Source organism: Hemitrygon akajei, chromosome 8 (genome assembly GCF_048418815.1).
Source record: "Hemitrygon akajei chromosome 8, sHemAka1.3, whole genome shotgun sequence".
Classification (NCBI taxonomy): Eukaryota; Metazoa; Chordata; class Chondrichthyes; order Myliobatiformes; family Dasyatidae; genus Hemitrygon; species Hemitrygon akajei.
Genome location: NC_133131.1, coordinates 136925743 through 136952992, shown reverse-complemented (window position 1 = coordinate 136952992; position 27250 = coordinate 136925743). Strand labels below are relative to the sequence as shown.

At 40.5% G+C, this 27250-nt stretch overlaps 1 protein-coding gene across 1 annotated transcript in view; it reads right to left on the bottom strand.

Annotated features, from left to right (window-relative positions):
• LOC140732294 (uncharacterized) overlaps positions 1-26591 on the bottom strand; it is a 33885-nt gene extending 7294 nt beyond the window's left edge. Inside the window, exons 1-9 of the mRNA XM_073054713.1 lie at positions 26491-26591; positions 17955-18173; positions 14547-14621; positions 13500-13554; positions 12389-12495; positions 12124-12197; positions 3275-3428; positions 2494-2654; positions 383-586 (exon numbers count right to left, since the gene is read on the bottom strand). Of these exons, the coding sequence (XP_072910814.1) occupies positions 383-586; positions 2494-2654; positions 3275-3428; positions 12124-12181 (577 nt within the window). The 5' untranslated portion in view covers positions 12182-12197; positions 12389-12495; positions 13500-13554; ... (1 more) ...; positions 17955-18173; positions 26491-26591. The remainder of the gene's footprint in view (positions 1-382; positions 587-2493; positions 2655-3274; positions 3429-12123; positions 12198-12388; positions 12496-13499; positions 13555-14546; positions 14622-17954; positions 18174-26490) is intronic.
• Positions 26592-27250: the final 659 nt, after the last annotated feature.

The following is a 27250-nucleotide window of genomic DNA, read 5'->3' as shown; positions in this document are numbered from 1 at the left end:
AGTTTTGTTACTTCCTTGTGTGGTGTTAAGTTATAACCAAAGATTCAGAGATGTGTCAAGCTAACTAATTATATTTCAGAGTACAAAATGTTCCTCTGAACTATCTCATCCTTAGAATCAGGATCCATGTGGTGTTGCTCCTTTGCCACCATTTCCTTGCTAAATTACTACTTGTGCTTAATTAGCAGTGTGGGAAAGCAGGCCAGGAATTATCACAGGAGTACCTAAAGGTGAGGTCTCAATTGACTGAAGCCATTTCATAAGACTCCATTCAACTTTCTTCAGATGGAGCTAAGTGAAGCAACAGTATGAACAATTAAATTTATTTCATCCATTATGGTAACAAGAGTAAAAGTAACAGAACGAAAAATACAACTTGTACCTTGCTTGATGGCCTGAGCAGCATAATGTAAAGCAACAAGCGATGAAGAGCACGCTGTATCAATAGCCAGTGATGGTCCAGTAAGGTTGAAAGCAAAAGAAATCCTATTTGCCGCAATACTCATTGCTGACCCTGTCCCATTATAATGGGTGATTTTGTTGGCGGCTCTGTTTGAAATCCCTTCAAAATCACGATTCATGAGACCTAAAGAGAAGACAATGATAAAGTGTCAAATGAGAATTGCATATACATTTGCACAGGTTATGCAATGAATCACACTGTGTAGAAATTCCAATACTCATTGACAATCACTAATAAACTTACTTCCACAATCCTATCTCTTCCAGCTCTATTTCCTTGTGTTACAAATTTAAAAATTATCAAATGCATTTTGCTGTTGAAATTTTAGTGGAGTTCACTGTTTTAACGTGTAAGTAACACAACAATTTCCTGTGACTGCATGCACACAGTTAGATATGTAAATAAAGCAGCTGTTCTACAAAAGATACACAAAACCTAAACATTTCACGTTCAAATCCATGATGTATACAAACTAAACCTTCCAGACATAGTTGGGCTCCATCTTCACCAATGTAAATACCCACTTAGTGCAATAATAAATTGTACTGATTACCACATAACCTCTCTGTTATCAAAATTTTCTGGAGGCGACTAAGATGATTGATGAGGACAGGGCAGTGGATTCTGTCTTCATGGAGTTTAGCAAAGTCTTTGACAGAGGTTCCACAGGGACCAGGAGAGCAGCAATTGGACACAGAATTTGTTTGGCAGAGGATGGTAGTGGAGAATTGTTTTCCAGATCAGAGACCTGCATCAGTGGTGTGCCACAGAGATCAGAGTGTAGTCCTTCATTGCTCATCATTCAGCAAAGTATGCAAGTGGCATGATCATTTAGATTGTACATGACACCAAGATTGCTGGGATATTATCCAAGATCACAACAGTTTATAGACCAGCTGAGAACATGGGAAACAGAATGATGATGGAATTAAAACAGATAATTGCAAAGTGATGCAGTTTGGGAAGTTAAACCAGAATGTGCACTGTGAATGGCAGGAACCTAGAAAGTCTTACTGACGGTGAGACCCTGTGGTACAAGTACATTGTGCCTCAAAACTGGCAACTTTTGTAGACAGATGGTGATGAAATCTTCCCCAGCTGTAGCACTGAGGGGAGGAGTTGGAACATAATGTTACAGTTGCTGTAAACATTGGTCAGATTACACCAGTGTGCAATCTGGTCACCACACTACAGGATGGATGGGATTCAGTTGGAGTGACTGCAAAAAGAATTCCTGGGAATGTTGCCTCAAATTGGAGAGCTTGACTTAGGTCGAAACAATTTTCCCTGATGTAAGTGGATGACCTTAGTGAGGTTCATAAAATTTTGAGAGAGATAGACAGGCCAGATGGCTACAACTGTTTTCTTGGTTTGGGAGTCTAAAACCTGAGGTCCTTGGTATGTTAGTTTTCCCACACAGATGGTGATGGGTAGATGGAATGAAATGCCAGAGTACGTTACTGGGTGTCAACATCTCTGAAAACTGTCCTGGTACAGAAGCCACGCCAGTGGATATATTTCATTTGAAGAGATTTGGTATGTCACTGAAGACTCCGACAAATTTCTACAGATGTACTATGGAGAGTTTCCCGACTGGTTGCATCATCATCATCTGGTATGGAAACACCAACGTAGAACATTAGAGAAACTCCAGAGTGTTGTAAACAGTCAGATCCATCATGATCAATACGCTCCCCATGATCAAAGATATCTCCAAAAGGCGATGCCTCAAGAAGGCAGCATTCATCATGAAGGGCCCTCGTCATCCAGGACACGCCCTCTTCTCATTGCTACTATCAATGAGAAGATTCAGGAGCCTGAAGACACACACTCAATATTTTAGAATAGCCTCATCCCCTCCACCATCAGAATTCTGAAGAGTCTATGAACCATCAACTTTACAATTTTTTGCACTATTTATATTTTTATATACAGTATATTCTTATTGTAGTTGATATACAAATGATGAAACAAGTTTGAGGGTGGAAACATCTTACTTTGGTTCACATGGTCAGGCAATATCTACTCACCAATAAAAACACCTGTTTTACTGCCACTGATGTTTTCCATGGGCATCCCTGCATTCTCAAACACTTTGTACGTGCACTCCAACAGAAGTTTCTGCTGTGGGTCCATACTATTGGCCTCTGTTTGACTTATGTTAAAGAGCTTGTGATCAAACTCATTAAACCTGTTAGTTAAACAGAAAGTCTGTGTTAACTGCCAGCTGGTGATATTCCGCGGTGCTCACCTGCTCACATACTGTAACTCCCATCTGATGATTTTTGAAGAAAACAAAAGTTATTAAGTTATAAAACAAAACATAACCAGCAGTTTTCCACAGTAATTCTGGTTCTGCTGTTGATTTGGACATTTTGGAAAACTCCCACAAAAATTCATCTGTAATGAATCGGTTGAAAATCATTTTAATAGAGAAATGTGAAGTCAAGCATTCTTTTAGAAGTTTGAACAATGAGAAGCAATAAAGTAAGGCTGGCATAATTTAAAGGGAATGGGATTTGATTTAAATGTCATTTATAATCAAGCTGAAGTAAATTAAATTAGTTTCCAGTTGCTTCTCTAACTGTGCTGACTTAACCAATCTGTACCACCTGTGTCTTTCATTTTCTTACGGATAGCTTGTACTGATGACTTTCACCTCTGATTTTCTCTTAAAATCTTTGAATAGCATTGTGATGGTGATTTTCTTGTGAATTCATAAGAATATCCCATTGTTCTAAATTGATTTATAATTATTAATATTTTGATCATTCAGTTTGTCATTTTATGAAGTGTTTTATATTTCATTACCCTTCGATTAAACTTGCTCGTTTTGTGATCATCTTTCCTGCTTTGTTGTCATCAGTGTCATGCCAGAACTTTGTATCGAAGCGATTTGCTGGAATATCATCCACACAGTTTCTTCCCTCAAGAAGGACTTTCCAGAAATTGTCAATGCCTTCTCCTGGAATATAAAGGAAAAATGTTTAGATAATAACCAGTTTGTAATTCTGTCATTCATCCCTGAGGAAGATAACAGTATCACACGACTCTATTTATAATCATTCTAGAGATGTGGGCCTTGTGGGCTAAGCCAGCGTATAAAGTGATCAGGCTTTGGCGAGAAAAGGTGTAGTTTAAAGGTACTTAATCTTTTGGAGTCATTGGGTTGATTGCAGAACTTAAGCTAAAGAAGTTAGAGCCAAAGTATAACAATTGTAGGCAGGATGGTAGTTAAGCCAGTGGGTTGCTCTTTCTGTATGATGTGAGATTGCAGGGTAGTCAACTGACTCCTGATGATTACATCTCCAGGAAGTACTTCCAACTTCAGTTCCTGACTGACAAGGTCAATAAAATAGAGCTAGAGCTGGGTGTTCTCAGGACCATTTGGGAGGCTGAACACCTCATAGATGAGACTCTACCAAGGTGGTCACATCCAGAGTGCAGGCTTTAGATAGTAGATAAGTGACCACCAACAGAAGTAAGGGAGGTAAATAGTTAGAGCAGCATTCCACCGTGCTCAGTCCCTTGGCAACAAATATCTCTTTTTGGATTCAGCCAGGCCAGTGGTATTGTGGTCAGCTCTGAGATCCAGCATGGAAGGGTAAAGTCAAGTAGAATAATGGTGATAGGAGACTCAATAGATAGGGGAAGGCTAGAAGATTCCCTGGTTGCAAAAGCCTCCTGAGGGCCAGGGTCAAGGATGTCTCAGAGTGGCTGCAGAAAATTCTCAAGAGGGAGGGAAAGTGGTCAAAATTCGTGGCACACATTGGCAACAATTACGTAGATAGAAAAGGGGAAGAGGTCCTGCAAGGTGAATATAGGATGTTAGGGAAGAGGCTGTAAAGCAGGACCTTCACAATAGTAATCTCTGGATTGCTGCCTTTGCCACACACTGGAGAGGATAAGAATAGGATGACTTGACAGATGAATACCTGATTGAGAAGGTTTGGTGCAGGAGTCAGGGTTTCAGATTTCTGGATCATTGTGCTCTCTTTTGGGGAAGGTATGACCTGTGCAGAAAATGATGTGTTACACCTGAACCTAATGGGGTACAAAATATCCTTGTGGTCAGGTTTGCAAGAACTGTTGGGGAGGGTTTAGCTAATTCGGCAGGGAATAGGAACTGGAGTGATAGGACTGAGGATAGGGCAGTTGCCATACAAATAGATGCAGTAGATAATGATTCTGTGACGAAGGACAGACAGATGATAGGGTAGAATTGCAGTTAGTAGGGGAGTTGATGAATAACATGGAGGCAAAATAGAAAAGGGTGATGAATACAGGACAGGTGTTATATTTGAATACATGCAGTATGCAGAATAATGTGGATGATATTGTAGTGCATTTACAAATTGATGGAATAACGATGTGGGCATCACTGAGTTGTGGCTGTAAGAAAATCATAGCTGAGAGCTTAACATCTAAGGATACACATTGTATCAAAAGGACAGACAGGTAGGCGGGGCGCTGTGATGACTCTGTTGGTTAAGAATAAAATCAAATCCTTAGAAGAGATGATATAAGATTAGGAAATGTAGAAACCATGTGGGTTGACTTAAGAAACTGCAAAGGTAAAGAGATCCCAATGGGTGTTATATACAGGCCTCTGAACAGTATCCAGGATGTGGGATATAAATTACAATGGGAAATAGAAAAAGCTTCTAAAAAGGCCTCCTCTACATTGGTGAGACCCTATCTAAATTGAGAAACCTCTTTGTCGAGCTCCATGCCCCTAAAGCAGAATTTCCAGGTGGTGAACCATTTTAATTCCTATCCTCTCTGCTGTTCCAACACGTCAGTCCATGGCCTGCTCCTCTGCCATGCTTAGGCTCCTTCATATTCAGTCTGAGTAGTGTCCAAACTGATGGCATGAGCATTGATTTCTCCTTTCAGAAATTATTTTCCCCTTCCACTTCCCAGTTCCATTCTTCTGTTTTCCATTCTGACTTCTTCCCTCTTCACCTCGCGTGCCTATCATTTCCAATTGGTACCTCTCCTTTCTCCCTTTCTCCCATGGTCTACAGTTGCCTCTTCTCAGATTCCTTCTCCTGCCCTTTACCTTAGTCAGACACTTGGCTTCACCTATCACCTTCTAATTTGACTCACATCCACATCACCAGCTTTTTATTCTGATGTTTTTCCCCTTTCTTTTCAGTCCTGAAGAATGGTCTCAAACTGAAACGTCAACTTCTTATTCATTTCCACAGATGCTGCCTGACCTGATGAGTTCCTTCAGTATTTTGTCTGTGCTATTAAAAAGAGCAATGTTATGATAGGCATGGGGGATTCTAATATGCAGATAGAAAATCAAGCTGCCGCTGGTTTCCAAGAGAGGGAATTTGTAGAATGCTGACAAGCTGGCTTTGTACAGCAGCTTATGGTTGAGCCCACTTAGCAAGAGACAATTCTGGATTGGCTGTTGTGTACTGACCCAAATTTAATTGGGGAGACTAAGGCAAAGGAACCCTCAGATGTCAATGACCATAATCCAGTAGAACTCACCCCACATTTTGAGAGGGAGCAGATAAAGTCAGATTTATCAGAATTACAGTGCAGTACAGAGGCATGAGAGAGGAGCTGGCCAGCATTAATTTGAAGGAATCAAGACAGAACAGTAATGGCAGGAGTTTCTGGGTTCAATTTGGAAGGTGCACAATAGGTTCATCCCAAAGATTAAGAAGTATTTCAAAGGGAGGATGAGGCAACGATGGCTGACAAGGGCAGTTGAAGACAGCGTAAAAGCCAAACAGAGACCTTACAATATAGCAAAAAGTAGTGAGAAGTTAGAAGTCTGGGAAGCTTTTAAAAACCAACAGAATGAGACTAAAAAGCCATAAGGAGAGAAAAGATAAATTATGAAGGTAAATTAGCCAATAACATAAACAAAAGTATTTTCAGATCTATGAAGAATAAAAGAGAGACAAGAGTGGATACTGCACTGCTGGAAAATGGCACTGCAGAGGCAGTAATAGGGGACATGAAATGGCAGACAAATATCAATATTTTGCATCAGCCTTCACTGTGGAAGACACCAGCTGTATACCAGAAATTTGAGAGTATCCAGGGACAGAAATGAGTCTACTTGTTACTTCTAAGGAGAAGATACTTGGGAAGCTGAAAGGTCTGAAGGCAGATAAGTCACCTGGAACAGATTGACTACACCACAGGATTCTGAACAGCATAGCTGGTGAGATTGTAGAGGCATTAATAATGATCTTTCAAGAATCATAAGATACTGGAATGGTTCTGGACGATGGAAAATTGTGAATACCACTCCAGTATTTAAGAAGGACAGAGGGAGAATAAAGGAAATTGCATGCCAGTTAGCCTGACTTCAGTGGTTGCAAAAATGTTGGTGTCCATTATTAAAGGATGAGGTTTTGGGTTACTTAGATACACAAGATAAAAGGTTTCTTTGAGAGGAAATCCGGCCTAACAAATCTGTTGGAATTCTTTGAGGAAATAACAGGCAGTATAGTCAAAGGAGAGTCAATGGATGTTGTTTACTTTGACTTTCAGAAAGCCTTTGATAAGGTGCCGCACCTGAGGCTGCTCAACAAAATAAAAGCCCATGGTATTATAGGAAAGATGCCAGCTTGGGTAGAATATTAGCTAACTGGCAGCATGTACAGAGTGCGAATAAAGGGGGCGGGCCTTTTCTGATTGACTGCTAATGACTAGAGGTGTTCCACAGGGGTTGGTATTGGGAACATTTCTTTCACATTGTATGTCAGTGATTTGGATGATGGAATTGATGGCTTTGTGGCTATGTTTGTAGACAATACAAAGATAGATGGAGGGGCAGGTGGTCTTGAGAATGCAGGGAGTCTGCAGAAGGACTGAGGCAGATTGGAAGAATGGGCCAACAAATGGTAACCAGTATATAGTGTACAGAGGTGTATGGTCATGCACTTTGGTAGAAGGAATAAAGGTGTAGGCTCTTTTCTAAACAGGGAGAAAATTGAGAACTTAGAGGTGCAAGGGGACCTGGGAGTCCTTGTGCAGGATTCCCTACATCAGGGTTTATCAAATGCGGTTCTGCAAAAGATCGTGATTGAAAAGATAAACCTTGCTTTTAGAACATCGGGCAGCGCACGACGCTAGCACTCGCAGTGACGGGCAGTGACCAAACAGCCCCATTAGCAATCTCCCTAGAGGTCTCTCAGCCCATTGTAAAGATATGGTCCTGGCTGATTACTTTAGTCCCGCCCACTGCTTTTGTCTTCAGGACCCAGAAGAAGCTGGTGGACAACTCCTGGGCAACAGGAGGCATTGGGTCTCTGCTGCGATCCTGGTTCTTTTGATTGCAGAGGGCGGTCAGTCATTGTTGTATGTGCATACCCAGCTGGTGGCTCCCTGCCTCAGGACACTGCAGATATACCAGTACAGTGACCAGTCTCCAAGATGGCATGCACTGTTGATGCACTTTCTCCACTGGGGACTCTGCCTGCAGGAGTCTTATTGAAACCCACCTGTAAGAACTGCAGAACAAAATAGAACAGTATTTCTCCTCCCTTTTAACACAGCGTATGACTGGATGAGAGGCCCTTTCTCCGAATCTTTTACTCTGCCAGGGAACTCTTCTTTGAGAGAAGGGGAAGAACTCTGTGAGCTGCAGTCAGATCGTGCACTCAAGACGAGATTTACCCATTATCCCCCAGACAAATTCTGGATTTCTGTGGAAGAAGAGTATCCTGCCATTCACAGGAAGGTAATGAACATTTTGCTGCACTTTTCAACTTCTTGTATGTGTGAGCAAGTTTTTTCTTGTTTAACAAGCATCAAGAGCAAGGATAGAAATCGTCTTATTTCAGTTGAAGGTGAAATCTGTGTGTGCTTATCTCAAGTTTGATCCATAATTGAAAAATCTATTATGTTTACCTTATGAGTTCTTAAAATTTATGAATGAGAAAGAAAGAGTAATTTCAGAAAAGGTAAACTAAGTTTAATTATCTCATTTCTTTTCAAGAAAGGTTGGTTAAAAATTCATTCTCTACTCAAAAGAGCATTGACAATTATTTTTGGATTATTACATCTACAATTTACTGATCACACTAATGTACACTGAGCTTTAGATATAATAATTTGAGACCTCAAAATTATTTCAAGGGCTCCTCCAGGGCAAAAGGAAAGGCTGCACTAAAGGTTAACTGGCAGGTTAAGTCGGTGATAAGGAAGGCAAATACAATGTTAGCATTCATTTTGAGTGTACGAGAACATTAAAGCAAGGATGTAATGCTGAGTTTTATCAGGCATTGGTCAGAAAACACAGAGTATTGTGAGCAGATTTGGGCCCCTTATCTAAGAAAATTTATGACATTGGAGACGGTTCAGAGGAAGTTCACGAGCATGAATCCGGGGAAAAATGGTTGACTTATGAGGAGTCTTTGATGGCTCTGGGCCTATATTCACTGGAACTCAGAAGAATGCGGCACAATGTTATTGAAGCCTATTGAATATTGAAAGACCGAGACAGAGTGGATGTAGAGAAGATACTTCCAATAGTGGGAGGGTCTAGAACCAGAAGTCACAGCCTCAGAATAGAAGGATATCCATTTAAAACAGGGATAAACGGAGATGAGGAGGAATTTCTTTAGATAGAATTCATTTCCACAGATGGCTGTGAAGGTCAGGTCATTGACTATATTTAAAGTGGGGGTCGAGAGGTTCATGATTATTCAGGGTATGAAGAGTTACAGAGAGAAGGCAAGAGAATGGAGTTGAGTGGAACAATAAATCAGACATGATGAAATGGTGGAGCAGACTTGATGGGCTGAATGGCCTCATTCTGCTCCTACATCCTATGGTCTTACAATTCTGTCAGGGAGAGACTAGTCAGTAGCATTGCTCTGCTTTTATCTGTCTGGGCAATAAACACTGAGAACCCTTTCATTACCAATTTATCACACTTGGACTCAGAATTCCATGACATTTCTGTGTTTCTTATGTTTAAACCTAATGCACCCATTGCTCTCTGAGCTGGCATGATTTTCTCAACAATAAATGCTAGTTAGTGCGAAATCTTCTGTGAGAAAGCTTTCTAAAACTTGTAAACTTGGACAGCCAAATGCAGGCATAATACAGCCAGCTGTGAATTTTGAGTAGTTTTCTGGGCCTGCCCACTTGCAGCCCTTACCACACAGAGCCCCACCCACGTGCAGATCCATTCTGAATTACAGGACCAAATCCAAACAGGTAAATCAAGTACTTGACATGTATGTCTTGTTGCTGGCAGTAAGTTCTGCCTCATTCACTTTGAACTAACAGCAAGGCAACAATGAAATAGGAATGTTCATTTTTACGGGACCACAGGCATCTCAGGGTGGTAAGGGAGACAAATGTGTCACTTAACCTCTCACTTAAAGTCAGCAAAACCATACAGTGGATTATTGACCACAGGAGGAAGCATGCGGTCCATGAACCCGTCCTCATTAGGGAACAGAGTTGGAGAGGGGCAGAAGCTATAAATTCCTTGGCATTAATATATCAGAGGATCAGTTGTGGGACCGACATTGAAATGTCTTCACAAAGAAGGCATGGTAGCGCCTCTACTACTTTAGAAGTTTGTGCAGATTTGGCATGTCATCTACACATTTAAAAACTTCTATAGATGCACTGAGAAGAGTATCCTGACTGGTTGAATCATGGCCTCATAAGGAACAGAAATGAGAGCAGAAAGTGGTCGTCACAGCTCGGTCCATCACAGACAAAGCCCACCCTAGAAATAAATGCATTTACAAGGACTGTTGTCCCAAGATAGCATTGAAGATCATTGAAGATCCTCACCATCCAGTCCATGCCGTATTCTCACTGCTACCATCAAGCTATATGTACAGAAGCCTTAGGGCTCACATCAACAATTATTACCCTACAAGCACCAGGCTCATGAACTGGCACAGATAACTTCAATCACCACCACTCTGAACCTACAGTCTCATTTTCAAAGACTTTTTACAACTCATGTTCTCAGTATTAGTTTTTATTTGCACAGTGTGTCTTCTTTTGCACATTGGCTCTTTGTCAGTCTTTGTTATTCCCTGTTAATGCATGCAAGGAAATGAATCCCAAGTAATATATGATCATCTGGACATAATAATAAATCTACTTTGTATGTTGAAATGTAAGCAGGGGGTTCATTGATAGTCTTTGCCTGAAGATTTCAGTTTTTGGTTTCACTTCAGGTTATTGAGGACAAAAGTCTCAGCTAACATTCCACTGGAATAATGTTCTCAGCTGGCATTTCCAGGAAATGTCACGGCACTGGGAATATTGTTTTGGAATATGATGCTAAACTCTCAATCAGCCACAAAATATCATGTAATTTAAGAATAGTGTAATTAACCCGTGTTCTCCCTTAACATCACCCTTTATACAGATGATTTGATCATTTCATCCTGCTATTTGTGAGTATATTGTGTACAAATTTGTTACTCTATTTCCTACATTACAAATGCTACTTTATTTCAAAATGTATTTCATTGGCTGCAAATCTTTATTTTCTTTAAAAACAACACTTGTGTGTCTTTCAAGATCTTGTGAACTTAATCAGCCTCCACCTGGAAGCAAATCCACTTCCTGAATGTGCAGCAGCACACACAAAATGCTGGAGGAATTCAACAGGCCAGGCAGCATCAATGGAAAAGAGTAAACAGTCGAGTACTGATGAAGGGTCTCGGTCTGAAAAGTCAACTGTTCACTCTTTTCCATAGATGTTGTCTGACCGGCTGAGTTTCTCCAGCATCTTGTGGGTGTTGCTTTGGATTTCCAGCATCTACAGAATTTCTTGAGCTTGAGTACAGATTATGTGTGACAAAATATGGATCTTGCATGTGAATATGGAGGTGCTGCTACTTGCCACAATGCATTATGATTTAAAACCCCAGCTGTCCATGACCTCATAAATAAAAGAATGAAAATTGCTTCAACATATGTTCATGTGAAAATGTTAAACCACCAGCTTTATTAATAATAGCCCAACCAAGAGTTTTCCAGTGAAAGCGGGGATTGATATGGTAACTGCTCTGCCCAAGGACACAAAAGAGTTGTGGACACAGCTCAGTAGATCACGAAAAACAATCTCCCCTCCATGGATGCTGTCTAAACCTGTTCACTACCCTACGGAAGCCAACAGAATAAACGATCCCTCCCACCCCAGACATTCTCTCCTCTCCCCTTCCATCGGGCAAAAGATATAAAAGTTTGACAATACGTCCCACCAGCCTGAAGGACACATGTACCACTGGTATACGATTACTGAATGGACCTTTTGTATGAGATTGACCTCCCAATCTACCCCATCCTCACCATGGCCGTAGCACTTTACTGTCTCCTTACAATGCACTTTCTCTGTGAATGTAAAACTTTATTCTGTGTTCTGTTATTGCTTTTCTGACCCGTGCACATTCTCCCTGTGATTGCATGGGTTTTATCAAAATTCTTCACTTTCTGTCCTAAACAAGTGGAGTGGTAGGTTCATAAATGTAAGTGGGAAAGGATAGATTACTTGGAAAATTAATGGAGTAATGTGTCTGTTGTATGAGCTGTGAGTGGGCAGACCTTTTATGGTCAAACATAACCAAGGGAAAAGTTACCCTTTTTTGAAAATCTTGTACAGACTTTTTCCTAAAAGTTTGGTTTTCAATCTTTATTTGCCTTACCTCCAGGAAAATTACATCCTATTCCAACAATAGCTATATCTTCACCTTTGTTTCCCATTTTTTAGCATTCAGGCCTGTTATTAAAATGAGAATGTAACAAAATGATAATTATTTCATATTTGTTTATTAGATTCAGATACTGCTCTTAGTTTTTTTTTAGAAAGAAATAACATTGTCAGAGAGACAACATATCCTTTTTTTTTGAATCACTCATTTAATTTACCAACAGCAGAATTATAAAAATAAATGGTTGTTTATACACTACCTGGTTATGTCAAAAATCTGTTGACTGCTCATTTAATGATGAGAGAAAAAAAATCTGCTGTCCTTTTGTATGATTTCATGTAAAAATCCCAGTCAGTTCTTTTGTCACTGGAAATCAAACATTTAACATTTTTATATTTGTATCATAAACAATCATTATTTATATGACCAATAGACATCTAAAATGGAAAGTATTTGAAAGATTGAGGTAAATTAAAAAATAATAAATTCTTAATTTCTATTCATATGGAGAAAATAAACAAAATTAGTGCATTTCCTATTGTGTACATGTGAAGTATTTGCAATTTATTAATTAAAACAACTTGGGTATTAGCTTCAAAATTGTGTTGCTTACAAGAAAATGGAAACAATTTATAGGTCAAGAATTGCCGAGAATAATTACTGTTCTTTATTGGTAATTTTTTAAAAGCAAAGCACACCCTTTATGTAAAGTCACTTGGTCAGACATGGAATGTTCCAGATGAACACACGGAATAAGATATGAAATTTTTTTTTTCTTCACTTGACGATGATCTGAAGGAGTAACAGCCAATTGCAGAAGCCATCTGATTTATAGAATCCAGAAGCCACTCTTCAGCAAGATTTATGATAACTGAATCTGTTCAATTATGGTTTGATTCATCGTGTAGCTTAAAGTATAAAGAAATTCACACTTCCAGTAAAAGATTCACTGCAATTCATACCTTGTCAGCTGTAAATGAGTGAAAGCTGTTTTGAGTCAGAAGTTTAATGTAAATGTGTTGGCATGTATGTAATTGTCTCAGTTCATAATTCAACATCTCAAGTATAAACCATCATTATTTGTTGGATATAAAATCATTAAAAATTAATACAACTTTTATTTCAAGTTACAAAAATGAAGAGATTTTATTTTCTCTGCACTCACGAGAAAGACCCTTGGGCAAACCACTCAGGCTCATCTGACAAAGCTGAAAATTCAATCATTCAGTCACCAATAACCGCAAACAAGTTCTTTCAAAAGTGATTTAACATAAACTTGATTAAGTAATCATTATAGAAACTTAAAATGGAAATATTTTCAATTGATGAAATAAGAAATGTTTTACTTTTAAATGAGAATTGTTACTTACCTCATTCCTATATCTTGTTTCTCTCATTCATTTTGAGGAAATTTTGGTGATTTTCCTTGTGAGAATACAAATTAATCACTTGAGCATGAGGAAGTATGTAATTTTACTTTGAATTAAATCACCTTGTGCCTGTTATCAACAGGGAACAGTGTAATGTATTAATTCATCATTTGGATTAATTATTAAAGCTGCTACAAATTCTTGCAAGGTTGCTTACAGCCAAAAGTCACAATAACCTTATCAGATTGGTTTAAATGTGCCTGAATTTATGTGACTCTGTGGGAGGTTTAACACCTGAGTTTAAAGTCAAATTCAAAATTGTATTTATTGTCATGTGCAAAAATGTGTACATGCACAGGTACAAGGAATACATTACCTACAGCAACATGAGAGGAACATAGCATTAGATATGCAGCAGTCACAAGAAAAATATAAACATAATCTATAATTTTTGCAGGAAAAGACAAAACTAAAACTCTCATGAATTGATAGATATCAAGCAATTTTAAATTAAGATGACTTGGATTTCCAGCCACAAGAAATACATGATTTTTATTCAGTATAGACAATGGAGAAAAATTCAAAATGGTTTTAACACTCAGTTTGGAGAAGTTCCGCTAGTTTACTGAAATTTGCCATTTAGTTTTTTTTTGTTTAAAATATCATTTGAAAATCTTGAATGTTTTTCTCTCGCTCAACAACATTCACTTTTAAATAGTAAAACATCACACTAAACTGAACTTACTTTTTGCTCTTTACAAGATAGGCAATAATCTAGCAACAGGATTGTCCCATTGTAAATTGAGAAAAATCTGTAACAGATTTTATTAAAATATGCTTTGATAGATTAATATTCAATTAGTAAAGATGGAAACATATTCCTTTCAATCATCACAACCCAATAATTTAGAGATATTTAATAATTTAATAATTCAGAATAAATGCATTTTTAATAAAAGCATGAAATGAAAACTAGGACCAAGCTAATTTTCAAATTTAAAATAATAACTATACTCAGAGAATTCAATCAGAAATTATAGTTCTTACCAAATATTTTATTCCATCCCTACTTTCTATGCTTTATCTTGAGAGCCTCGAATGAAAGCTGTGGAGTTCCATGTACTGTTTGACAAGAGGAAGTAAAGAATATTATAATATATCTGCTTAGGAAGTTCTATGTGATCATTAGTTTAGTTTACTAATTAATGGTTAACCTAATTCCAGTTATAAAATCATGCTACTGAAGGCAGTCAGCGAACAGTTTACAACAGGAAATAGAAAATGTGTGTCAAAAGGGCAATATTATGATATTCATGGGAGATTTTAACATGCAAATCGTTTGGAAAAATCAGGTTTGCAATGGATCTCAAGAAAGTGAGTTTTTAGAGCAATTTGTTGTTAAGCTGACAAGGGGATCAGTTATACTAGATTGGGTGTTATCAAATGAACCAGAGGTGATTTGGGAATTTAAGGTAAAAGAACCCTTAGGAGGCAGTCATCAAAATGTGATTGAATTCAACCTGAAATTTGATAGGGAGAAAGTAAACTCTGATATAAGTATTTCAGTGGAGTAAAGGAAATTACAGTGCTATGAGAGAAGAGTGTGAGGGAAGAGAAGTGAGTGAAGTTACTATTACAAGCGAGAAGGTGCTCAAAAAGCAGAAATACCTAAAGGTACATAAATCACCTGGGCCAGATGAACTGCACTCAAGGGTAAGAGGTAGTGCTAAAGATTGTGTAAACCCTCGTAATCATTCAAAATCTTCAAAATCATTAGACTCTGGAATGGTGCCAGAGGACTGGAAAATTGCAAATGTCATTCCACTCTTTAAGAAAGGAGGAAGGCAGCAGAAAGGACCAGTTAGCCTGACCTCAGTGGTTGGGAAGATATTGGAGTCAATTGCTAAGGATGAGGTTATGGAGTACTTGGTGACAGAGGACAAGATAAGACAAAGTCAGCATTGCTTTCTTAAGGGGAAATCTTACCTGATGAATCTGTTGGAATTCTTTAAGGAGATTACAAGTAGGATTGATAAAGGGGATGCAGTAGGTGTTGTATATTTGGACTTTCAGTAGGTCTTTAACAAGGTGCCACACACGAGGCAGCTTACCAACTTAAGAACCCTTGATATTACAAGAAAGTTACTGGCATGCTTAGAGCATTGGCTGATTGCTGGGAGGCAGCAAGTGGGAATAAAAGGATCCTTTTCTGGTTGGCTGCAGATAATGAACACTGATCTGAACCAAGGTGAAATATGCCTATATGGTGTTCCACAGGGGTTAGTGTTTGGGACCGCTTCTTGTTATGGTGTATATCAATGATTTAGATGATGGAATAAATGGTTTTGTTGCAAAGTTTGCAGGTGATATGAAGATTGGTGGAGGGGCAGGTAGTGTTGAGGAAGCAGGTAGGCTGTAAAAGGATTAGGAGAAAGGGTAAGAAAGTGGCAAATGAAATACATTGGAAAATTCAAGGTCATGCACTTTGATAGTAGAAATCAATATGTAGACTATTTTCTAAATGAAGAGAAAATCCAAACATCTGAGATCCAGAGGAACTTGGGAGTCCTTGTGCAGAACACCCTAAAGGTTAACTTGCAGGTAGAGAAAGCAAATGCAATGTTAGCATTGATTTCATGAGGTCTAGAATACAAGAGTAAGGATGTGATGCTGAGACTTTATAAGGGACTGGTGAGGCCTCACATTGAGTATTGTGAACAGTTTTGGGCTCCTTATCTGAGAAAAGATGTGCTGGCATTGGAGAGGGTTCAGAGGAGGTTCACGTGAATGATTCTGGGAATGAAAGGTTTATCATACAAGGAATGTTTGATGACTGTGGGTCTGTAATCACTGGAATTTAGAAGGATGGGGGGGATCTCACTGAAGCCATGTAAATGTTGAAAGTACTAGACAGAGTAGATGTGGAATCGATGCTTCCCATGGTGGGGCAATCTAGGACAAAATGGCACAGCCTCAGGATAGAGGGGAGTCCAATTAAAACAGATGTGGAGAATTTTCTTCAGCTAGAGATGGTGAATTTGTGGAATTTGTTAGCACAGGCAGCTGTGGAGGTCAGGTTGTTCAGTGTATTTAAGGCAGAGTTTGATAGGTTCTTGATTGGACACGACATCAAAGGTTTCAGGGAGAAGGCTGGTGAGTGGGGCTGAAGAGGGCTAAAAATGAATCAGAATCAGGTTTATTATCACCGGCATATGCCGTTAAATTTGTTAACTTAGCAGCAGCCATTTGATGCAATACAAAATATAGAAGAAAACATAAATAAATACAGTATATGTGTATTGAATAAATTTTAAATTGTGCAAAACAGAAATAATATATATGTAAAAAGTGAGGTAGTGTTCACGGGTCAATGTCCATTTAGGAATGATTAAATGGCAGAGCAACTCAATGTGTCAAATGGCATAATTCTGCTCATTGTCTTCCGGTCTTATGGTCTTCATACTGTCATAAACTCCAAGAAAATTTTGAAAATATTGCAGTTTATCAAAAACACAAAATGATGAAACCACTGAGCAGGTGGAGTAGAATCTATGGAATAATAAGTGGAATTAATGTTTTAAGTAAAGACCTCTCACCAGAACCCCATTAAAATTAGTTTTCATCTAAATCTCAGTTTACAGAATTATGTCATTTCCTTATTGTCAGAAGTCATGTCCCTGAACTTCCTTTATTTAATCAGTAAACAGTATGTACTTCGACTGATTTTTCCATAATCAGTATGTAAACATCCCAGTGAGAGAGTGTGTGATACTTGATCTGCTGTTTGGGAATAAGACAGGCTAGATGACAGAATTTTATGTAAGTTAACACTTTCAATCTATGCCATTAGTTTCAAAGTAGATATGCAAATAGGTTTGGTGAACGGGTTGAGGTTCTGAATTGGAGAAAGGCCAATTTTGATGGTATAAGAAATGACCTGGCAAGTGTAGAATGGAGCAGATTGTTTTCTGGCAAAGGTGTACTTGGAAAGTGGGAGGTCTTCATGAACGAAATTTTCAGTAAAAACTTGTATGAATATAAAACACAAAATCAAAAGGCATATTTCAATTTAGTTCAGCTCAGTGTTCATTATCTGCAGGCGGCCCGATTCAAAAATTGCCGAAAAGTAGTAACAAATAAAGAGTGACCAGAAATAGAACTAGAAACTAGAAAACATCATTAAACCTGAATTTGAGTCCAAATGTACAATCCCCGTTGGCTCTGGGCCCAACTACCGACGGGATCAAGCAACAGAAAGATCACTCGAAAGTAATGACCTACACTTGAGAGCACGGAGGGAGAGAGAGGGAGAGAGGGAGAGGGGGAGAAGGGAGGATGGAGAGGGAGAAGGAGAGAAAGAAAGAGAGAAACTGCCATGTGCAGGCATTTTCTCTGGCATCTGCGAGCAGGAGGCTGGTAGACAGCATTGAATATTCGATTACCTTCCACACCCACCTCAATGATTTCAGTCTTCCTCAGGGTTTTAGTTGGCAGGAGATGGAGTCAATGATGGGCCCATGCCCCATCCCCAGGCTTCCTGGCCTCTATGCCGTATGCTTTGGTTGCAGCTTTGAGGAGAACTCTCAGAGACAGCAAACCACTAAATCGTCTGATCGGCCCAAAAAAACACTGCCAGAATGTCGATAACAGGCTCTAACAGTGGCAGAGCCATATCTGAAATTAAAAGATGTAAAAGAAGTGAAAGGAATTCATGTGAGTGACATAAGACTGTGTAGCCTTGAGATTTACATTGTGAAAACTAACAATAGACAAGTGTTATGACCCCAGCCCCCTCCTTTGTGAGAATCGCAAGAGCCCTAGTGAAGGGGGGGTCAATGACCCAAGAGAAGAGAAAGATACGTGCGGTGTCCCTCGTTTCACAGCGAGGCAAAAGCTGGCGACTGTGGTCATTGTCTCGTGGAGACACCTTTGTGAATTGGGAACTGTACTACGTGTATACCCTCAGGGCAACGTGGGTGGAGAGACGGAGAGAGATTGCATCATCCCAACCTGATTGACTTCTGAGACCCCGTGAGTTCAGATAAAAGAGGGGTTGTAAAGACGGCCCCCCAGACGCACCAGAAGACACGCTAGAAATCCTGTGACAGCGTTGAATAGCGACAGCCGGTGGGGGGGGTTCGTGTGCGTCTTTTCCTTGCCTGGGATTGGCGACCTCACCACGGAAGAACGGCTTAGCTACAGGAGAGGCCACAAGTGAGCGGCCATTCCCCAACGAGACTCCGACGGATCGAACTCATAAAGGTTGGAAAAACCCGCCGGGTAACTGTTCCATTCAATCTCTATCTCTCTCTCTCCAACAAAGTTCACCACCGCAACACCCCAAAAGACGGCAGCTGGTGGAACTGCAGTGACCGCAAGAGACTTTTAGATATACATTGGACAATATATACATTACCCCTAGACAACGATAGAGCTTATTTCTTATTGATCATTACTATACCTGCACTTTAGATTGAGTATTGACGACGTATGTTATCTGAATGTTTGTATTAACCTTACTTTCGTGCCCCTTTATAAATAAAAACGTTTAAAAATAGTACCATCAGACTTCAGCAGACCTCTCTATCTTTGCAGGTAAGTGATCCAGTTACGGGATACGTAACACAAGCAATATGGCCTACACCAGAAGTGAATGATAAATTAATTAACATGAAATCAGACACTGGTTCAGCTCTTTCAGTCATTCTACTAAATGATTTTGAATGACATTTGAAAGATATTAAATTGAAGCAGGCAGATATCCGAATAAGATCTTATTCTCAAGAAAAGATAACTCCATAAGACCATAAGATACAGGAGCAGTATTAGGCCATTTGGCCCATTGAGTCTGCTCATCCATTTTTCCTCTCAGCCCCAATCTCCTGCCTTCTCCCCATATTCCTTCATGCCTTGACCAATCAAGAATTTATCAATCTCTGCTTTAAATGTACATAAAGACTTGGTTTCCACAGCTGCCTGTGGCAATGAATTCGACAGATTCACCACTCTCTGGTGAAAGAAATTCCTTCTCATCTCCATTCTAAAAGAAGGCCCCTCTATTCAGAGGTTGTGTCCTATGGTCTTATACTCTCCTACGATAGGAAACATCCTCTCCACATCCACTCTATCAAGCCCTTTCAATATTCGATAGGTTTCAATTAGGTCACCCCACATTCTTCTGAATTCAGAATCAGACTTATTATCATCAGCATGTGTCATGATATTTGTTAACTTAGCAGCAGTTCAATGCAATACATTATATAGAAGAAGAAAAATAAATAAATAAATAAATTGAGGTGTACATATAATGAATAGTTTTTTAAAATCATGCAAAAACAGATATATTATATATTACCAAAGTGAGTTAGTGTTCACAGGATCAATGTCCATTTGGAAATCATATGGCAGAGGGGAAGAAACTGCTCCTGAATCACTGACTCCATGCCTTCAGGCTTCTGTACCTCTTACCTGATGGTAACAGTGAGAAAAGGGCATGCTCTGGGTGCTGGAGGTCCTTAATAATGGACGCTGCCTTTCTGAGACACTGCTCCTTGAAGATGTCTTGGTTACTTTATAGGCTCCAAGATGGAGCCGACTAAATTTACAACCCTCTGCAGATGTTTTCGGTCCTGTGCAGTAGCACCACCCTCCCCCATACCAGACAGTAATGTAGCCTGTCAGAATGCTCTCCACTGTGCAACTATAGAAGTATTTGAATGTATTTCTTGACATACCAAATCTCTTCAAACTCATAATCAAGTATAGATACTGTCTTGCCTTCTTTATAACTGCATCAATATGTTAGGACCAGGTTAGGTCTTCAGAGATCTTGACATCCAGGAATTTGAAAGTGCTCACTCTCTCCACTTCTGATCTCTCTATGAGGATTGTTATCTATTCCTTCATCTTACCCTTCCTGAAGTTCATAATCAGCTCTTTCATCTTACTGACATTGAATGCAAGGTTGTTGCTGTGACACCACTCCACTAGTTGGCATATCTTGTTCCTGTACGCCCTCTCATCTCCATCTGAGGTTCTACCAACTATGGTTGCATCATCAGCAAATTTATCGATGTTATTTCAGCTGTGCCTAGCCACACAATCAGGGGTATAGAGAGAATAGAACAGTTGGCTAAACACACATCCCTGAGGCGCACCAGTGTTAATTGTCAGCGAGAAGAAGATATTATCACCATTCCGCAATTGCAGAGGGAGGTACAAAGGCCCAGGTTCTGTAACTTCTCAATCAGGATTATTGGAATGATGGTATTAAATATATATACACACACTTAAATGTAAAATATGCAATACTCCAGAGTGTGTGTGTGTGTGTGTGTGTGTGTGTGTGTGTGTGTGTGTGTGTGTGTGTGTGTCTGTCTGTCTGTTGGAGTTTATAGCTAAGCAGAGAGAGAGGAGTGTCGTGTATTTTATATTTAGGTGATATCTGAATAATATTGCAAATATATTGTTTGATTAAGCTTTCTTTGTTGTTTACATAATCAATTACAGGTTATCTGCAAAAGTACGTAAATGGCATACATCATCGCTCTACCGTGTGATACGTGCATGCCTCACTTACAAAATGAAGGTAGACTCACCTTCCCAGCTCTCTTGTTTCCATTCAATTAGTTTTTATGTTTCGGAGGTACAAAACATACACAAAGTGCTCAGACTACAAGGCCGTGTTAATTAGAAAAAAGATAGCCACATAGCTGATTTAGAGTATGTGATAATGAATAGGAAAGCAAGTGAAATTGTGCACAGGTCCTTTTGTACATGCAGATGGTCAGGGAAGAGTTGTTATAAATCAACTATTAATGATTGCAATCCACAGAAAAACATCTCTCTAATGACTTTTGGTGAAACTTCAAAATCCATCAATAACTATTGTAATGTAAAAACTATAAAGTACTGTGTTTTGCTACATCCTCAAAGAATTAATCAGACTTGTAAGGCATGACCTGCTTTTGACAAAGCCATGTTAACTATTCCTAATTATATTACGCCTCTCCAAATTTTCATAAATCCTGCCTCTCAGGATCTTCTCCATCAACTTACCAACCACTGAAATAAGACTCACTGGTCTAATTTCCTGGGCTATCTCTACTCCCTTTCCTGAATAAGGGAACAACATCTGCAACCTTCCAATACTCCAGAACCTCTCCCGTCCATATTGATGATGCAAAGATCATTGCCAGAGGCTTAGCAATATCCTTCCTCAACTGTCATAGTAACCTGGGGTACATCTCATCAAGTCCCAGTGACTTATCCAACTTGATGCTTTCCAAAAACTCCAGCACATCCTCTTTCTTAATGCCTATATACTCAAGCTCTTCATTCCACTATACGCCATCCCTACAACCACCAAGATCCTTTTCCATAGTGAATACTGAAGCAAAGTACTCATTAAGTACCTGTGCTATCTTCTCTGGTTCCATACACACTTTTCCACTGTCACACCTGATTGGTCCTATTCTCTCATATCTTATCCTTTTGCTCTTCACATACTTGTAGAAAGCCTTGGGGTTTTCCTTAATCCTACTCACCAAGGCCTTCTCATGTCCCCTTCTGGCTCTCCAAATTTTATACTTAAGCTTCTTCCTGCTCACCTTATAACTTTCTAAATCTCTATCATTACCGAGTTTTTCAAACCTTTCATAAGCTTTTCTTTTCTTCTTGACTAGAATTTCAACAGCCTTTGTATGCCAAGTTTTCTGTACCCCACCATCCTTTCCTGTCTCATTGGAACATGCCTATGCAGAACACCATACAAATATCCCCTGAACATTTGCCACGTTTCTCCCATATACTTCCCCGAGAACATCTGTTCTCAATTTATGCTTCCAAGTTCCTGCCTGATAGCTTCATATTTCCCCTCACTTCAATTAAACACTTTTCTAACTTGTCTGTTCCTATCCCTCTCCAATGCTGTGGTAAAGGAGATAGAATTATGTTCACTATCTCCAAAATGCTCTCCCACTGAGAGACCTGACACCTGACCAGGTTCATTTCCCTACACTAGATCAAGTACAGCCTCTCCTCTTGTAGGTTTATCTACATATTGTGTCAGGAAACCTTCCTGAACACACCTAACAAACTCCACCTCATCTAAACCCATTGCTTTAGGGAGATGCCAATCAATATTTGGGAAATTACAATCTACCACCACAACTACTCTGGGAAGATGCCTCTGACTATCCAAGGGAAAAAGGCTGAGTTCACTCAACTTATTCTCATAAGGCATTCATAAGGCATGCTCCCCAATCCAGGCAACATCCTTGTAAATCTCCTCTGTACATTTTCTATAGTTTTCACATCCTTCCTGTAGTGAGGCAACCAGAACTGAGCACAGTACTCCAAGTGGGGTCTGACCAGGGTCCTACATAGCTGCAACATTACCTCTCAGCTCCTAAACGCAATCCCATGATTGATGAAGGCCAATGAACCATATGCCTTCTTAACCATAGAGTCAACCTGCATAGCAGCTTCGAGTGTCCATGGAGTCAGACCACAAGATCCCTTTGATCCTCCACACTGCCAAGGATCTTACCATTAATACTATATTCTGCCATCATATTTGACTACCAAAATGAACCACCTCACACTTAACGGTGTTGAACTCCATCTGCCACTTCTCAGCTCAGTTTTGCATCCTATCAGTGTCCCACTGTAACCTCTGACAGCCCTCCACACTATTCACAACACCCCCAACCTTTATGTCATGAGCAAATTTACTAACCCATCCCTCCACTTCATCATCCAGGTCATATGGATGCCACAGAGACCTGACACCTGACCAGATTCATTTCCCAAAACCAGATAAAGTACAGCCTCTCCTCTTGTTGACCTTACTACATACTACGTTGTTACGAATGAGGAGCAACTCTGATGGGCAGAAGGGTGCAGAGTCCCCCCCCCCCTTTTTGAGAAGCGCAAAATTGCTATTATTTCGGGTCTGATACCAAGTTAATGAGAGAGAGGCAACGCAGGGATACACAAAGGTGGAATGTCTCTTCCTAACAAAAGCAGAACGGAACCACTGATTACTGCTATTGTCTCTTGGAGAAGGAATTGTGTATTGAGTACTGTTCTATTCATTGAAACCCCTCAGGGGGCAACCAGAGTGGTCTGGTTGAGGGATTACATCATCCCAACCTGATTGACATCTGAGACCCCGTGAGTGGGGATAAAAGTAGGGTCTGGGGAAACACCCCTCAGACGCACCAGGAGAGACGCTACGAGACCAGTGGGGGCTTATGTGCGTGTCCACCCTTGCCTGGGTGACGAGTCCTCCACGGAACGGTCTAGCTAAAGGACAGAGTGGTCATACGCGAATGGCCACAGCAACAACGCATCGACGGGTCCAGATCTTAAAAGGAAAGTCAGCAAGTTAAATAGCTGTTATTCTCTCTCTCTTTCTCTCTCTCCAACAATTGCAACACCGCAAACAACTACTGCAGCCTACATGAACTGAACTGAACTTTATATTTCCATCGGACAATTCATTATCCCCTAGACAATGATAGAGCTTATTTCTTATTGATTATTATTATACCCACACTTTTAGGTTTAGTATTGATGACGTATATTATCTGTATGTTTGCATTGATATTATTTTTGTGCATTTTTACTAATAAATACTGTAAAAATAGTATCATCAGACTCCAAAGGATACTCCTATCTTTGCTGGTAAGACACCCAGTTACCGGATTCGTAACGACGTCACAAAACCTTCCTGAACACATCTAACAATCTCCAGTCCATCCAAACCCCTTGCTCTAAGGAGATGCCAGTCAATATTAGGAAAGTTAAAAGCACCCATCACAACAACCCTATCATTATTGCGACGTCCCTGAATCTGCCTCCCCATCTGCTCCTCGATGTCTCTGTTACTATTGAGGGGTCTATAAGGACACCCAGTAGAGTTATTGCCCGCTTCCTGTTTTTGACTTCCACCAACACCGACACAGTAGACAATTCCTCCATGGTTTCCTCCTTTTCTGGAGCCGTGATACTATCCCTGATTTGCAATGCCACGCTCTCACACATTTTGCCTCCCACCCTCTCCTTTTTGAAACATCTAAAGCCCGGCACACTCAGCAGCCATTCCTGCCGCTGAGACATTCAAGCCTCTGTAATGGCCAGAACGTCGTAGTTCTACGTATTGATTCACGCTCTATTCATCCGCCTTGTTTATGATATTCCTTGCATTAAAATAGACACATCTCAAACCATCTAGCTGAGTGCATCTTTGCGCTATCATCTGCTTGTCCTTCTTCACAAACTCCCTACAAGCTGTCTCTACTTGTGTGCCAACCACCCCATCCTCTACCTCTTCACTTCCGTTCCGAACCCCCTGCAAATCTAGTTTAAATTCTCCCCAATAGCATTAGCAAACCTCTCTCCCTGGATATTGGTTCCCCTCTAGTTCAGGTGCAACCCGTCCCACTTGTACATGTCACACCTTCCCCAGAAAAGGTTCCAATGAGCCAAGAACTTGAAACCCTGCCCTCTGCACCATCTGCTCAGCCGGGCATTCATCTGCGCTATTTTCTTGTTCAGACCTTCCCTAGCTCATGGCACCGGGGGAAATCAAAAGATTACCACCTTGGAGGTCCTGCTCTTCGGCTTCCTTCCTAATTCCCTAAACATACTGTGTAGGACCTCTACCCCTCTCCTGCTTACGTCATTGGTATCAATATGTACCACGACCTCTGGCTGCTCACCCTCCCCTTCAAGAATATTCTGCAACTGGTCAGAGACATCCTGGCCCCTAGCACCCGGAAGACAATACACTATCCAGTCTTCTCTTTTGCTGTCGCAAAATCTCCTGTCTGTCCCTTACTGGTAAGAAGCGTCCCAATTCTCAAGCCCTGGACCCGATTAAGAAGCCCACAGTTTTCCAGCAATGGCTGGTACAGACTTGTGAGATGTTTAACCCTTTGCCAGAAGACGTACAGGCTCTCTTGTGAGCTGCCTAAGGCACCGCCTGGTCAACCATTCAGCAATTCGCTGTACCCCGGGGAACAGATAGCATTTGGGTCCCAAACGCAACGGGCAAACTCGACAGGCCGACATGGTTAGAACAAACGAAAGAGATCGTTTTAGCGGGAGCCAAACAGCATAGTGATTCTGAGGAGGTCACTAGGTGCCAACAGAAAAGAGGTGAGCCCAGAACAGATTTAATATCCCGGTTTAGAGATGCGTGCGAAAGTTGTGCTGGATAGCGCTGAAACAAAATGGACCTTTTAGCTGTACAAATATTTCTTTTTTTTTGTTATTTATTTTTTATTGAAGTTCATCATCAAACAAACATTTCCATAAGATGTATTTCACCGAGACCGGGGCGACGTATTCTTTAAAACTAGTTAACCTGCAGTGGCAGAATCGGACATGGGATCAAATAATAGCTGTCCTTGTAAATACGGAACGTCATGGATTGTTGAGAAGTACTGGAACGTCATGGATTGTTGAAAACTACTGGAGAAGCAAAGGGACGGTGTGTGCAGCAGGATAGAGGAAGGGCTGATAGGTAGAGGGGAAACAGAGGAATAAAAGTCAGGATGTATGTAGACAATGTGGAAGAAAAGGATACTGGGCATGCGAGTTTCGTACCTGTTTGGAGGGGAATGAAGACAGGGAAATCGCACAGAAGAAAGGACAGAGAGACCCCATTCACCCCTTTTCCCAGAATCAGTAATAGTGGGGGGAGGGCAAAAGCTGGGCGATTCAGGCAGCAATGATGAGACTTTCTACTGCACTCCTAGAAGACCCCATAGCCGAAATACGAGTAGACTAGAGGTGGGTGCAGTTCTGATCGATCCCGATGCTACCTTATCGTCTGTACCTCCCTCCACGGACTTACCTAAAGGAGAGGAAAGAGACTGTGAGGATAGCCGGAATCCCCGTGATAGAGCCCTATCCGAACCTGTAAATGTTGAACTGGGAGAACACACAGTAGAAGAGTCATTTGCGGTGGCTCAAAACTCACCCGTCAATACTTTAGGTCAAAAAGCCTTGTGCAACTTAAATGCGAGCATCCATTGCATCCCTAATGCCGGAACCAAAGTTGCTCAGCTTCACGCAATGTTACAGCAAGCTGAGGCTCGAAACGAAGCGCCTGCCCTATATATTTGACATAGGGGAATTTCCCCGGAAAGGGACATGGCAAACCTTAATTGTAAGTGCGACCGAACAGGAACTTATTGATAGGATTAGTTGCAACCTGTAATTTGATACCAAAATTACATCGCAGCTCTTCGGTTTCATGATAGTAACGATGAATATCGACAACAAGTCAAAGCTCTCCAAGGAGTTTGTCAAAACATACAAATCATAGGTCGAATTTTCTTTAATCCTGAAGGGATAGTTGCTGAAGTGCAATGATAACCTTCTCCGATAATATTTTTCATTGAAGGAGAGCATTCCGCACATTATGTGTCTTTGGGCATAAAACTCCCGTCAAACCTAGAGACCTGAGTCCGATGGCGAAACGATTAAGGAAGGGGACCCAGGACTCCTTCCCGGCGGGTACCACTTATTCTGGAGAGCCAGTCGTAAACCCTTACATTTGTATTTGATACTTCACCCCCGCCTCTTCAGTATCATCCATTTTGACTAAGAGAAATAGACCCATCCCTATGGACATTGCATAAGAAACGTGGGTTTGGTTGCCTCTCCGGCATCCCGCCGAGTCACACTAAAGCAAAACCTAAGAATCTCCTCCATTCGCCAATACCGTGTATCTCCTG